The sequence below is a fragment of the Peromyscus eremicus genome, chromosome 13 (genome assembly GCF_949786415.1).
Source record: "Peromyscus eremicus chromosome 13, PerEre_H2_v1, whole genome shotgun sequence".
Lineage (NCBI taxonomy): Eukaryota > Metazoa > Chordata > Mammalia > Rodentia > Cricetidae > Peromyscus > Peromyscus eremicus.
The window spans coordinates 46003409-46018539 of NC_081429.1; the positions used below are offsets into that span (position 1 = coordinate 46003409).

A 15131-nucleotide genomic window follows, 5' to 3' on the forward strand; every position below is an offset into this window, starting at 1 on the left:
GAGGTATCTGGGGCTTTTGACTGATAACCTGAAAGGAGATATCCATGCCTGGCACTGCAATTTTTGTTTAATGGACTGTTTATTTGGTTTTTGTTTGTTTGTTTGTTTGTTTGTTTTTCTGAGAGCAACTAGCTATGAAGTTTTTATTCCTTGGGAAAAGAATTCACTATCAAAGTATTAAAACCTTAGGGAGAATATAATTTTGAGCTTTTGCAGCCTAAAATGGTGTATAATTTCAGCCAAATCTCTACCCACTCCCATACCATTTCTTCATATTAGTAAAGTAATTATAGTGGCACAAGACAGAGTTCTCCTCTTGTTCCTCAGTTTTGAGATGCTTGTAAATATTATTTGTCTTTTTTGTTTTGTTTTGTTTTTTGTTTTTTGAGACAGGGTTTCTCTGTAGCTTTGCACCTTTCCTGGAACTCACTGTGTAGCCCAGGCTGGCCTTGAACTCACAGAGATTCGCCTGGCTCTGCCTCCCGAGTGCTGGGATTAAAGGCATGTGCCACCACCGCCCGGCCGATATTATTTGTCTTATAACAAACAAAATGTACATACTCAATGTTATATGCTATAGTCGTCATCTAAATGTTCAATGTCTTAATTTGTTTTATGATTAAGTAGATCCTTCTGCTTTGTGGGTTACTGTCTTATTCCAAAGACCCAGAGGTAATTTGGATGTTTGAGATAGGAAAGGGGTTGGGTCAGTGATTAATAAGTAGGTGCTTTCAGATTCCTTTATTCTCTGCAGCCTTTCCATTTTGCAAGTAGAATTGCATAGCCTCATTTATACCATGCTAATTGAGGTGTAGTGATAGCCACCATTACATTTAGACTCTGTCCCTTTCTGCTGTTCAGGGTACAAGGCTGGGGCCGATTTTTGTTTTTTTCTCAACTTCATTTAATACCAACCCTACACTGAAAAGATTGCTTGTGCCTTATATTAGACAGTCCTTCACTTAAACACTGACTATATTTGGGCTAATCCCAGGCTGGATAAGCAGAACATTCCATTTATGCCAAATATATGTCAAACTGCTGTTTCTTTTTAAAAGTATATATTGAACACTTAACTCCTTTTTGTTGTTATTTGTTTGTTTGTTTGTTTGTTTGTTTGAAAACAGGGTCTTAGTACGTAGCTCTGGCTGTTCTGGAACTCACTACATAGACCAGACTGGCCTTGAACTCAGAAATCTTCCTGCCTCTTCTTGCCAAGTTCTGGAATTAAAGCATGTGCCGCTACATGCCCAGCTTAACACTCTCTTTTTTTTTTAAACACTAACTCTTAACTAGTAGATGGTTACAAACAATAAGCTAGGGAAACCAAGTTGGTTATGATCTTACGTCTAATTCTTGACATTGCTTTTCTTTATTTTTTTCAGCACTTGGGTGCATGGGAGTGTCAAACCCAGGGCCCTCACATGTTCTAATCAAGTGTTCAACCACAGAACCATACTACTGGTCTTCACCACCCAAGTCATTGGGCCTCTGCTTCACTTTGGAAAAAATACAGTCTCAAGAGTCTAAACCTAAAGTCCAGGCCTTAGAGCAGCAAGATCAGCATTTCACATAGTGCATGTTTATGGCAACCCACTGTTCCTGGCCAGGGCACTGGAGGGAAGGAAGGGAGGGAGGGAGGGAGGGAGGGAGGGAAAGAAGGAAGGAAGGAAGGAAGGAAGGAAGGAAGGAAGGAAGGAAGGAAGGAAGGAAGGAAGGACTGGGAGAGCCCGTTCCTCCGCTTAGCTGTGGACACTCCATCTTGTCCTGTGCCTGTGGAAAAGAGGCTATGAAACTCATCAGATTTCCCTTCTGCTTTTCCTTTCCCTTCCCATCCCCTTTTAAAGACGGGGGTCTTCCTATATACGCCCACATTAGCTTTGAAGTCACGATCATCTTGCTTCAGCCACTAGAGTGTTGGGATTACAGACACCGTGTTGTCTTAGCTAGGCTTTATTTTTTTCTGTTTTTACAGAGCAAATGAAAATTTGTCCCCTCAAACTCCTTGTCTCACACCTCCCCTCCTGTTTTTAGAAGATAGGGTTTCTAAAAGATAGCCTAGGTTAGCCTTGAACTCCTGATCATCCTGCCCCCACCTCCTAAGTGCTGAGATTACAAAGTATACGACCACCATCTGACTTTTTCTCTTCCCTTTTTTAGAAAAGCACTTTCTTCTCTTCTTCCATCGTTTTTCTTATTTATTTATTTTTATTTATTATTTTTATTCTTTAGAGCATCTCTACCTGCCAAATACAAAGGAAAATACTGGTTGACCTCATGGAAGTAGATGAAAACTCATGCTGTAGGATGAGAAATGGCTAGGAGTAGCCAGCACTTCCAGAGTGAGATAGACTCACCTAGGGATGGATCGGCCTCAGTTCTGTCCCTCCCTGTTGGGCCTCGGGCTCCCTGGTTTGGGGGGGGCTGCAGAAGTTGACAGCTATTAAGAAAGAAGAATGCTCTTGGCTCCTGCTCAAGACCTTAGCCTTAATAACACCACACTGCAGCCGGCCAGGCTAACTAGGTGCCTTTGTGCGAAGGAAGATCGTGCTTTGTGGAGAATTATGCCAGAATGTCTGTTCCAAGCCTTAGATGGTTTTGGATGTCTTAGTGAAAGGCCGTTCGGGAGATGAACTTGTATATGCAGCAAACAGGGTTTTGGTTAAATGGTGACATTTGTTTCCAAAAGTGTATCACAGGGGAAGCTAAGCTCTTCAGAGCATGTGTTCATTAAAGATGTGAAGTGGGGTGAGAAGCAATAAAAAAAAATAAAAAAAAATAAAAAAAAATAAAAGGCCAGTGAGTTCTCTTGTGGGATAGTTTTTTGTTCTTATGAATTGACCACTCAGAAGAGTTTCAAAAAGAACCTAGGAGAATGCATTTGCTTTGATCCAACATGTAGAGTGTCCCCTTCCACAGACGCCCTTGAATTTAGAAATGTTGTTGAAACTCTGTTTGAAAGTACATAAAATATATGTAAATAAGCCCTAATTAGTTATTTCAATTAATTATTGTCTGTCTGCTTTGCAGCTCTGTTTTTTCCCATGATGTTGCTTTTTCAGAGTCCACTTTTGGCACTCTTGAAGAAAAGTTTCTTAACAGTCATTTTTAAGAAAGCACACTTTCTTTCCCCCGTTGAAAACCTCACAGTGATAAATTAAAATCCCAGATTGTGCCTCTTCTCGGGAATTTGCTTCAGACACTTTCAGTCCATGACCTGCAGTATGACAGTAAAGGAAATCTCGCTGTCAATCAGCAGAGCAGGGCTTCCTTCTGGAGGCAGAGGATATGTGCTGTTTGGAAGACAATGAGTCTATATCAGGTCAGTAGCCTCTTGTCTTCCTTCCAACCACACTGTGCTCTTTCAAAGGCAAGTGCGTTGGATTGGGGCTAAAAAGCTTTAATTCTTTCTCAGTTGAATAGGAGGCTTCCTAGTAGCAATGAGGATGCTCTGGGTGTAGCTGGTGGTAGAGCTCTTACAGAGCGTGTGCAAACCCCCAGTTCCATCTGTAGTATGGGGAGTAAACACTTCTAGACCGAGCTCAGGATACTTTTCGTAACTGATGTCTAGAAATAGACTAAGAACTGAAACTTAGTTTTGGAAGGCATTCAACAAATTATGATTTTCACTGAGTAATGTGTCTTCTGCACTGTCATTTAGAGCTTGAAGGGGTTTTGGAAGTAGGTCACAGAGAAACCAGGAGCCAGCCCCAGCCTTTACCCATCAGAGTCCCTAGTGAGGAGTAAGGGAAGATGAACATGAGAAATACGGGTTTCTGGTTGCTGCCCCAATTCTGCAGAATCCGAATCGTCTTGGGGAGGGCTCTGCATTTGCCACAGACATTGCTAGAAAGTTTGGATACTCACTGAATTTGACCATCCACCAGTCTCAGCTATCCAGTTTATTTTAATATGAGGAAGCAGGCCTAGTGAGTTGGTTGGGTCGGGTTCACAGTGTGCACCGGACAAGAGTGGCCCAGGCTGCCTGGCTCTGGAGTAGCACTCTGCTGTACTTCACGTGTTAGAGTAGTCCTAGGCATGCTGACAGGTTCAAAGTGACCTAAGAACTGAGTGGACCACATGGTTCCCCGTAAAGCAGTGAAGACACTCAAGGACCAGAGGTAGCAGTCTACACAGTGCTGCCCATGTCTACACTGAAACCCTGAAGAGCCTGAGCTGTGTTCTTCCATCCCTCCGCCTCGCTTTTTATAGGCCCAGAAACCTGTGCAAAGTTCTGAACATGCTGAGTTTGTCTCAGTAGCACATGTAGTGGAATACCCACTTAAGATCTCTGTGCCCATTGAAATAACAAACATTTTTTTTCTTGAAACAGGCTTTCTCTGTGTAGTCCTGGCTGCTCTGGAACTCTGTAAACCAGGCTGGCCTCGAACTCAGAGAGATCCACTGGCCTCTGCCTCCCAAGTGCTGGAGTTAAAGGCATGCACCACCACCACCCAGTGAAATAAAACATTTTTAGGTTATATGCTTTCTATGCATATTTGTATTTTAAATGTTGCCTTATATATGTTATAGAACAAATATAGTAAAGTCATTAAAATTACAGATGGAGAAGCCTATTAGTACCTATTAGTATCCAGGAGATGCCTACTGGTACTTATTATATACCAAATTCAAAAAGCCTAATTGAGCTAGTTCATTTTTTCACAGTTTTTGGTGGGAATTTGAAATTAATGATGTTCCTGACTGAAGTTCTGCAAGATCACAGTCACCTGCTAATCTATTAGGAAGGACTGGATTCTGTTCTGTCCACCACTGCAGAGGCGGTGGGACCTGGGAGAATGGAGCCTCACACAATAGCCAACTTTATTCAGAGCATCAGACTATTTATACTCTGAGGGTTAAGCAGAGTCACATGAGTAAAGTGTAAAATCACAAGTGCAAGCCACACATGGTGGACAAGCAGCACATGGCAAATACATGGTTTTTCTATAGAGGCATATAAACAAATAACACTAGCCAATTGTAATGAATAGTCTGAAGTAAACTCACTCCTATCCACTACTCCTAGGAGGACCATGAAATCACATTCCAAGAACAATTCTGTGTTTTGAAGAAACTGAAGTCACAAGACTTGTGTCTTGGTTTCTTGGAGTTTCTCACAGCATTCAAAATTCTCCCATGACTCCGTGGACCATGCTCTGCCACTGTTCTGTCATTTCAGTGTTAATTCAGTTTGACTATCTACTAATTATCAGAAACAGAGATATCCTCAGGGCTTGGATGTGTCAGGTCCCACTTGGGTCTGTCCTCTGCTCACAGGTAAACACGTTTAATGTGCAGGCTTTAGGATGGGCAGCATATTTTAACAGGAATAGTAATGAAAGCATGCTGTTTGAAGAGGCATGCGACCAGGTTCAAAGAATTACTTTTGGAATAACTATGGGAAATGACAGTCTTTTATCTGTGTGTGTGTGTGTGTGTGTGTGTGTGTGTGTGTGTGTGTGCGCGTGTGTGTGCGCGCCAGCCAGAGGGTACCTAGTTTGTCGTGTCTCAACACAAACATTTATTAGTTGTCTACTACATGTTAAAAACCCTGTGTTAAGTGCTGAGGGTAAAAGATATATCTGAGAAGTTTACTGTCTGCCTGGCTGGAGAGGGCCATAAAAAGGTACCACAGTTCAAGGAGGCGTGTGCTAAATGCCAAATGAGTCACACAGTCCATGAGTGCAGCAAACAGCATCCCAGCATTTCCCCCCCCCCGAGGGGGGGGGGGCTGTGACAGCATCTCTTCCGTCAAACAGAAGCTCATGTGGTCCTTATCTTCTGCACATTGGTTCTCTTTCCTCAGCCAGCCTCAGAAACAGGCTCAGAGTGATTTTGTTGCTACTCTGTAGTTCAGAAAGAACAATAATTTTAAGAACCCTGGGAAGATCTAGTTACTAGAATTATACCACTAGCATATGCCTTTGATATCTCTCAGTCCCCTTTGTTTTTAAAAAGAGGATCTAATTCTCTCTGCAGAGGATGTACCATGAAATGGCATGATTATTAATGCTATTTTATTCGTGATGGAAACTTGGTTAGATTTTGTAGTATTTTCATAGTCTAAGTGTGTCTTTGTAGGTAAGCAGGTTGTATTCAATGTTTTTTGAGCTCCTTCCAATGGAATGGATCATAACACTGATTGCCACATTATTCATCATCATCATCATCATCGCTGGAAGAGTAAACCAATTTTGTCCTTACATCACGAGCTCGTGTCAGATCTCTTTAGTCTGTGTATTTCTGGCACTCGACCATGAAGAATGCCACATGGAAGGAAGGAGTTCTACAGTGAAAGCTGTAAATAAGACATTTCAGAATAGTGATGCTATTTGCAGTGTTCATCGACCATGCTGGGGCTCCCAGGGATAAGATCTTTCTGACAGGATTTCCATATGTATCAGTAGAAGGTCGTTCCCCCTAAGGAAACATGGTCTCTTTGGGGCAGGGCCATGATTATTGCCAGGTCCCCCAGCAGTCCCTGGACAGTGCTCACAGAATCAAAAAACTCCTAGGATAGGAAAAGGGCATGAACAGTCACCTACCAGCAGCTAGTGGTCTTAGTAGCATGCAAGATTTGTTGAGGTCCCAAGCACTTACGGCATTGGGTAGGAACTGACATGTTTGCTGTGCTGAGGGCACAGTGAGTGCACTCTGTTTACCTGGGGATGATGTGGGCGGTTCTCGGGCTGGGATGAATAGGGTATATTATATCCAAAGGAGAGGCACAGGAGGAGAGCTGCCGAGGTGAGGTGGGGCCAGTCAAATGCCAGATTCTTTACACTGATTTTTTTTTTTTTCAAGCAAGGAAATGCTGTATGTCCTCGTTGGGGATCATTTCATCACCAGACAGACTTACAGCCAAATAGAATCTCTACCTTTTATTTGCAGAGTCATCCACATAGCACATTTAACGTCGCAAAGTCCTTCCTTTCTTCCTCTCTCCATCTCTGCCTTTCTGCCTTTTCTTTTTTTTTTGTTTTGGTTTAGTTTTGATTATCTTTTTGTGGTCAAGGTATTATGTCACCCAGGCTAGCCTCAAACTTGATATATAGCCACAATGACCTTTAATTTCTGATCCTCTTCCCTTTGTCTTTGAAATGCCTCCAGAGGCAAGTGCCACCATATCAGTTTTTTGCAGTGCTGGGGTTGAATGCAGAGCTGCTTTTGCTGGTCAAGTACTCCAGGAACTGAGCTAGGTTGATAGCTCTTGGTTTTGTCGCTCTGAGACAGGCACTCACTACGTTGCCCAGACTGCTTACAACTCTGGGACTTGCCATGTAGCCTAGACTGGCCTTGAACCCAAGATTCTTACCTCAAGTTCTGCGACTACAGGCATGGACCACCATGCCTGGTTTCATTTTTTCGTAGGAAAATAGGGTCTCTTTTCTCAGAGATGTTGTGGAAGCCAAACAAACCTGTAGTAGAAGCTCCTAGCCAAGCATGTAGTGTAAATTAATTTCTGAGAAGGAAAGTAGGGCAATAAGGGCAGAGTTGTGGAGAAACTGATCTCTGGTAGCTATGTGCAGAAGAAATAGAATCAGAGGAGACCAGAGACAAGGGTCTAGTTAGGACGACGGAGCGGGGCTCGAGGGGGTGGGAGTGGGTCTAGACTCTTAGCCTGGGAAGGAGGGGATACATAGGCCCCATGTGTTCTCTGCGGCTTCTCTTCTGCTGTAGACTTCATTTAACTTAAGGGCTGTGTAGACTTGTTCTGCGGTGTTCAAAGTCCAGCAGCAATCATGGTCTATCTTTTGCCTTGAACAGGATGCCAACGATCTATTGGTCTTTCTAACGGCAAGGCCAAGGTGTGCAATTACAGTGGGTGGTACTACTGCAGCAGCTGCCACGTGGACGACAGCTTTCTCATCCCAGCAAGAGTCGTTCACAACTGGGACACTTCAAAATATAAGGTAGGTACCAACCTTGGGAACACTTGATGGTGGCAATTCAGGTGTTCGTATATGTCGGTGGATTATAGAGATAACTATAAACCTGTTGAGACAGACTTGAAAAACAAACAAAAACCCCAGGGTCTCACTTTGTAGTTCATCCTGGCCCCAAACTAACAACCCCCCACCCACCCACCCCACCCCTGTCTCCAGCTTCCAAGGCCTGATAGACACATGCCATCATGCTCAATTGTGCTTCCAGGTTTAATCTAATACTTCTTACACATCTCACTGTTTAAAAACTTTTTGTTTGTGATTCTTACTAATTTCCCAATTTTAAAATATATGTATATCTTTTGATCTATCTGTCTATCTAAAGTTTTTACCTATAGGCCTTGGTAATTAACTATAGGTGCTAAGAGAAATCTATACATTAGGAGGCCTCTCTTAGGATTTTTAATAGAAAATGAGGAAATCAAGACTATATATGAGGATGTCTGTGATCTCTGAAGAAGGCATATGTGACCCAAAGTGTTTCTTGGGATGAAATAGCACTGATTCAGGTGAAGGCCAGTCTTCAAGCACGTTCAGTGCCTGGAACTGGAATCTTAGGAGAAGCCATGAGGACTTCCGGGTAGCAGCCCACAGAAGAACAGTGCACTTAGTCATCCTCAGACCTTTGTGAGAGCTCCTGTTTATTAAAGGATGGGGGCTAATGAGAGATGCTGGGATGTGCGGAGAGCTTTGCTCAGTAAGGAGTAGCAGACAGGGAAGACACCCGAGGAGTGTGAAGAGCACATTTGTTAGCTGGTAAAGCGCAAGTCAGCAGGGGAAGAGGAAGGCTCGAGACATGTTGGGTCATCCCGACGTAAGAGTGAGAGAAGAGGGGCAGCCAGGAGTGTCAGGGGACCAGGAGTGCGTGAGCAGTGAGGTAGAAGGAGCCCAGGCTGCCTGACAAGCCATGTGGAGAAAGTGCGCCAGATCAACTGTGACAGATGCTGATAGGTCAAATAAGACGAGCCCTGAGAACTGACCATTGGCTCTAGTCATGTGGAGGTAATTAGTGACCCTAATGAGAGCAGTCTGAATGGAGAGGCAGGAGCAGAGGTCTGACTGGAGAGGGCTCCACACAGAATAGGAAGAAAGAAAGGAAGGACAAGAATAGGAGAAGTTTTACTCAAACGGGAAGAGACAGGTAGGGGAGTGAGGGGTCAAGTTAGGTTTGACTTGTGTTTTAATAGACAAGGATAACAGCATGGTTTTTTATGCCGATGTGAACTCCCCAGGAGGAAGGGGAATGGCTGGATAATGGGGCTGAGAGAGTGAGGATGGCATCCTGTAGACAGCAGGGGAGGTGGCCAGTGGTTGAACTGTGGAAGGACAGAAAAGGAGCCTGAGATGTATCGGAAGCTCGTGGGAGCCCTTTACATTTGCACCAGGGATTGAGATCAGATTTTTTGGTTTCAGTATCTGTGATCGTACAGGGTTAAGTTTCCATCTGGGTTCCTCTGGAAACTCCCTCCTGCTACTAGGGAAAAGTGGATGATCAGGAAATAATTCCATCCACTCACCTGCCACATAGTCTTCCCTGTTCTTCCATAGGAACCACACTCCTCTTACAGAAGGTTTGTTCCTCTGCCCCTGTTGTCAATCAACCTTAGCTCCTCCTTTCCTCGTCGTGCTTTTACCAACTCTTGAGGGGTTGGTGTTAATTAGACATCTGTCCAAAGCCTCCCTCAGCCCCTTCTTGTATGTTTGGTTAGAGGGAGGCAAATTCCTTGAGCTTCCCTGGGTCTCAGTTTTCTAATGTATCACATGAGCCCAGCCTGCCTGGGTTCAAGTTTTGGCTTTGTTTGCTTGCTGACATGTGACCTGGGTGAGTTATTTAGACTCTCAGTGTCTTAGTTTTCTTGTTTATAAGATGAGGATAGTAGTGCCTCAAAGGAGTTACCACTGGTTGAATGGCTAAAATATATAAAGCAAGTAGAGTGGTACCCAGCACACGGTACATGCCAAATGAGCACTATGCTTTTGGTAACTCATACATTTATAGTTGAGAGTTGTATGGAGTAGGTTATTAAAAGAAAAACACAAAAAGGTTGGTGGTTTGAGCACTCTCAGGGATTCTATCCTCTGATTTGAGGGCTAGATAGATGACTCAGTGGTTAAGAGCAGATACTATTCTTGCAGAGACCGGAGTTCAGTTCCCAGCACCCAAGTCAGACAACGTACAGCTGCCTGCAACTCCGGCTCCAGGGGATATGACACTCTTTTCTGGAGTCCTTGGGCACTTACACGCACATGTGCACATTCTTACATACACACACAAACACATAATTAAATTTTGTTTTTGAGACAGGGTTTCTCTGTGTAACATCCCTGGCTGTCCTGGAACTTGCTTTGTAGACCAGGCTGGCCTCGAACTCACTGAGATCCACCTGCCTCTGCTTCCCAAGTGCTAGGATTAAAGGTGTGCGCCACTACCGCTTGGCATAATTAAATTTTTTTAAGCTTAAAAAGAAAAGCACCAGAAGTGGTGTGCTAAGGGCTAGAGAAAAGGCTTAGCCTTTGAAGGCTAGGCTCACAACCAAAAGTATAAGAAATGGTGTGACATGTACTTATTGAATGGAAGTTATTATTCTCATCAGCACTACATTTATCTAAATAATTGGTGGTTGTGTGCTTTCTCTGTAAAGGCGAGCTCGGGAGATGTGGCTTAGCACAGCCCGTGACACACAGTTGGTAAGCAGGAGTGGCTGCTGAGTGGCTGGGAGGAAAGCCTGTCCCATGGGCACTCAGACTCAACACGCTCCCCAAGTGCATGCTGTCTGCAGTTACAGATGTAAATATTCGTAGTCATACGAATGGCCCCACGGTCTCCACTGCCAGACAGAGGTGACGTCCTGGATCATTCCCTCTACCACCTGTGTCCTGGCCACACAAGAACCAAGACTTAATTGTAACATGAGGTCATGCTCTCAGCCCCACTACACTCATGGCCTCGGCCATAGTCACACAGCATGAGTTGTGGCCTTCTAATAGTGCTTCTTGTCTTCGAAGCTCAGATGAATTTCTTACTCAGTCCTTAACTTGGTTTTTTCATCTTACAACAGAGATAGTAGTAGTACCTATGACATAAGGATCCTGTTTTCTTAAACACAAGCACTATGTCCTAGTCACACAAGCACCTAGCACAGTGTTCGGTGCATTGTAAGTGCTCAGTTAGGGCCAGACTTCCATAATTGTCTGCAGAATAGATCCAGTTCCCTTTGTGACCTCTAATCCCTGTCCACCTCCCTGGCTCCCTCGTCCATATCCATCCGCACTAGCCTCTTCATTAAAATCACATATGCCCCTTCTAATCCATATCCTGGCAGTCTGTTTCACACCTCTTGGCTTTCTCCTGCTCTCACCTAGGCCCAGCGAATCCTAAAATCTGATTTGAACCTTATTTCCTCCCCTAATTCCTTCCTTCCTTTCCTAGACGGCTACCATGGCCTCCTTGTGCATCTTGTACTTGACACTCCCAATAGACTATAAATATATTATTCGTGTGTGTATGAGAGAAAAACAGATTTAGGGAGGCAGGCTGGTTGAATTCACTTTAGATTAATGTACTCAGAGCAGAGCTTTGTTATCTCACGCCACGCAAGTGCGGTAGTCGCAGCCCTGTGGTCTGCTGAGAGCTGGGGCTGGTGACACCTGACAGCAGAATGCACAGCAGTCCGTGAAGCAAAAGCAGAAAGGAGGCACTGCCAGCAAATGGCCAAGGCAGGCATGGCTGTGGACCGTGAGCTGTGAAGACTGCAGAAACCACCACTCTAGCTGGTCCCGAAGTCTAGGATCTTTCTGTAACGTGGGCCGTGGTGGTCCTTCAAGAAGCTAGACCTGAGTTGAGGGAATAGATAGCTCATTGAAGATATTAGGGTACACTCACTTCATTCACGCTGCACATGAGGAGTCAGACCTCTGCTTCCCACGTTCTCAGTGGACCAGGGACAATTATACTGCAGGAACACAGCCAGCTGATTTTATCTGGATCATCTGTCACTGGCATTGAGGAACTATATTCCATTTAGTCCAGCATCTGTCTGTCTTTGCTCAGATACCAGGAATTAACTTAATGCTCCTAATTGTGAGGATCAATTTAGACCTATCAGTTTCTAAATCCAGACATCATCCTGTTAGATCTGCCTACTGCCCTTAATAGCAAATACGTGACTGCTTGACTACCCATTGAGAAATGGGTTTGCAGAACAGAATGAAATTGCTATCTTAATCACTTCCTGGCTGTCCTCTGGAGTATTAATAATCCTAATTACTTCCAAAACCAAGATTGCATCCATTTCTGGTGTCTGTGCTACAGACTCAACTAGGCTCCATGATTGAGAAGGAGTTAAACCCTATCCTTAAATTCTGTAGCCATTTCTAATGAAGGTACCTCCCTGCCCCCTATTCACACCGATCAGACATGACCAAAACACCCAACTTTCTTACCATTTCCCCATAGCTGTGCTTTTAAAAAATGTTTTGTGTGTCCTAGCCTGAATATTCACATTCCATTTAGCTAGGGGTTTTCCATGTTACACAAGCCTATCTCTCCATCTTGAGAGGCATTCAAGACAAGCTCCGTTGCCTCTAGCTGCCTTTCCCCCTTTATTCATTATTGACTCTAAATGTGTTATGAACTTAGAAATAAAACTGTTAAAACTGTATCTGAAGTAAGAGTGTGTAGCCCAAAGGGGCTGTAATTCCTGCCCTCCTCAATGCTTTTATTTCAGTGGAGAGGGCAAGACATTAAACAAATACATAAGTACAAAAATGGCTTTGAAAATGAAAGACTTTTTCATGTTCATCATTGTTTCAGAGTTAAGCTCAAATGTAAGCCTACATGCCAATGCCGCCTAATTGCATTATATTCTGTCTCTGTTTTCAGCATACCTGTCTTCTGACAGGAAGGAAGGGTAGAGGAGGGATAGGGAACACCACTTTTAAAGAGCAGTGAGCAAATAAGTTATGGCAGAGTACTTAAAAACTGGAGGAACTATGACTGCAGACTACTGAACACAGAGCAAGGTGTCCAGGGTTCTGAGTCCTAGCTCCGCTCTGCCATGACATGACCTTAAATGAGTCATTTGGGGTCGCTGGACTTGATTAAATACAGAAAATGGATTCATTCACTGTTTTTCAAAGTAGATTCTGTGAAACACTTACAAGTTCAGCACTCGTTAGTAGGGCTCTGTAGGAAGGCCATCTTGGTGAGGATTGGAAAGAGCCAATGAGTTTACAGCTTGGTAAGAGGGGACAGCGAGTTAGGGAAGGATGTTCTGCTTCCAGTTGAGGAATGGGGCATAGATCAGCCTTTCTCCCATTCTTCTGGCCTCTACAGGGCTGGAACCGAACAAAACTGTCCTGTTTATGCTCAAATAGATTTGAGAAGTAGATAAGTTAAGCAGATGATCTAGAACCCCTTCCCAAGCTCTCTCCAGTTTTATGTGGATGTAGGTGCCAAACGTTTGAGTGCCATTTGTAGGTGGAAGTTTCTGTCCCACAAGCTGCTCCCAAGTAACCACACTGAGGCTTAATATTAATTTTAAATGCTTAGCCAATAGCTCAGGCTTGTTACTAGTTAATTCTAAAATTTTCAATAAACCCATATTTTTTTTCTATTCTTTGCCATGTGGTTTGATATCTTTTCTCAGAACAGCATGTCCATCTTGTGTCTGCTCACTACTTCTCTGACTCCACCTTTCTTCTTCCCAGCATTCTGTTTGCCCCTCCTCCTAACCTTATCCTGTCCAGCTATTGGCCAGTCAGCTTCTTTATTAAACCAATCACAGAGACATATGTTCACCCAGTGTAAAGGAATATTCCACAGTGATCCTCTTCCCCTTACTCCTCTTCTTCCTCCCCTTCTTCTTCCTTCTCCTCCTACAGCTCTACTTCCTCCTATTCTTCCTCCTCCTCCTTGTCATGACTACTGAGCTGCATCCTAACCCAACCCGAGCAGGTTTTCTTTACTAGTGTCTCAGTTTGAATAGGAGAATATGTTTCACTTTGAATCACCAAGAAAAGAAAGAGCTATGCAGCCTATTTATTTTCCTAACGCCTGAAAACATCATTTTTTGTGGGACTAGTAATCCTGGGAACACAGATTGATAAAAAGTGACTAGATTATCTTTACCTTTCCTTGTCCTTCTGTGTTTTCTTCAGCCTTTTCCTCCTTTAATAAAAACAGGGCTCTTGCTTCCACTGCATCATTTACAAATTGTACTGTGGCTGACCATGTATTCCCTTTGCCCACTACTTCTTTACCCAGGGCTGTTCTGTGTGTGACCATGCCAGAACACTGTTCCAGAAACCTCTCCTAGGATTATGCAAACCTGAGCAACATCCCATAATTCTGCAATTAAGAGGTGGTTGTTACCGTTGTGACAGAACACATGCTGTGTTCAGATCTGCAGTGATGACACTTAGTGTTCAAATCACATGTGCTCATTGGTAAACGCATGTGTGTAGTCACTGATTGGGTCATTGTTAGTTTGTAGCTAATTTCAGGTTGATTGTGCCGTCTTCTCTAATTCTCCTTGTTGTGAGGAGGAGGGGCCGTGTTCTACCTGGCCTTCTTCCCTCATAAGTCATTCAGACCGCAGGACTGTGAAGACAGAGTCAGCTCACACATTGAAACACAAGCACAGTTATGACCTTGAGTTCCCGTGGCAGAGAGCGTTCTGTTTGCTCACTACAAGAGCAGTGAAGCCAGCAGAAGCCAGCAGAGTGGTGCCTCTCTCCCATCCCCTAGGCTAGGCTAGGCTAGAACACAGTACAGTCCCCAGAACCAGCCTTGAGAGGAGAGAATCCAGTCCTCAAAGTTGTCCTCTGACCTTCACAGGCAAAACATGACGTGAAAATGTTGCCCTAGTCCACCAATAGTCCACATACACACATTTACAAGATAATAATAAATAAAAATAAAAAGTAGCACTTTGGCATTTTTGGTTTTTATCATTTGCTTTGCCTGAAGGACAATAGCTCAGCTATTTATTGGGACACGCCTGGTGTTAACATGTGATTCATGTCATGTTTAGACTAACAGGAAAGAAACTTTTACCCAAGAATACCACTGGCTTCTTCCCTTAGGTTAACAAGAGTTTGGTTTCTTCCTTGGGCTAATACTCATTTAAAAGGTTTTCTTTTTGAAAAATGCTTTTTAATGATAGTGGAGCTCGAGTGTTA

At 43.7% G+C, this 15131-nt stretch overlaps 1 protein-coding gene across 1 annotated transcript in view; it reads left to right on the forward strand.

The window, feature by feature from the left end:
• The window catches only part of Plekhm3 (pleckstrin homology domain containing M3), a 141045-nt gene that overhangs the window by 34714 nt on the left and 91200 nt on the right, over positions 1-15131 (forward strand). Inside the window, exon 3 of the mRNA XM_059278095.1 lies at positions 7771-7916. Within this exon, the coding sequence (XP_059134078.1) occupies positions 7771-7916 (146 nt within the window). The remainder of the gene's footprint in view (positions 1-7770; positions 7917-15131) is intronic.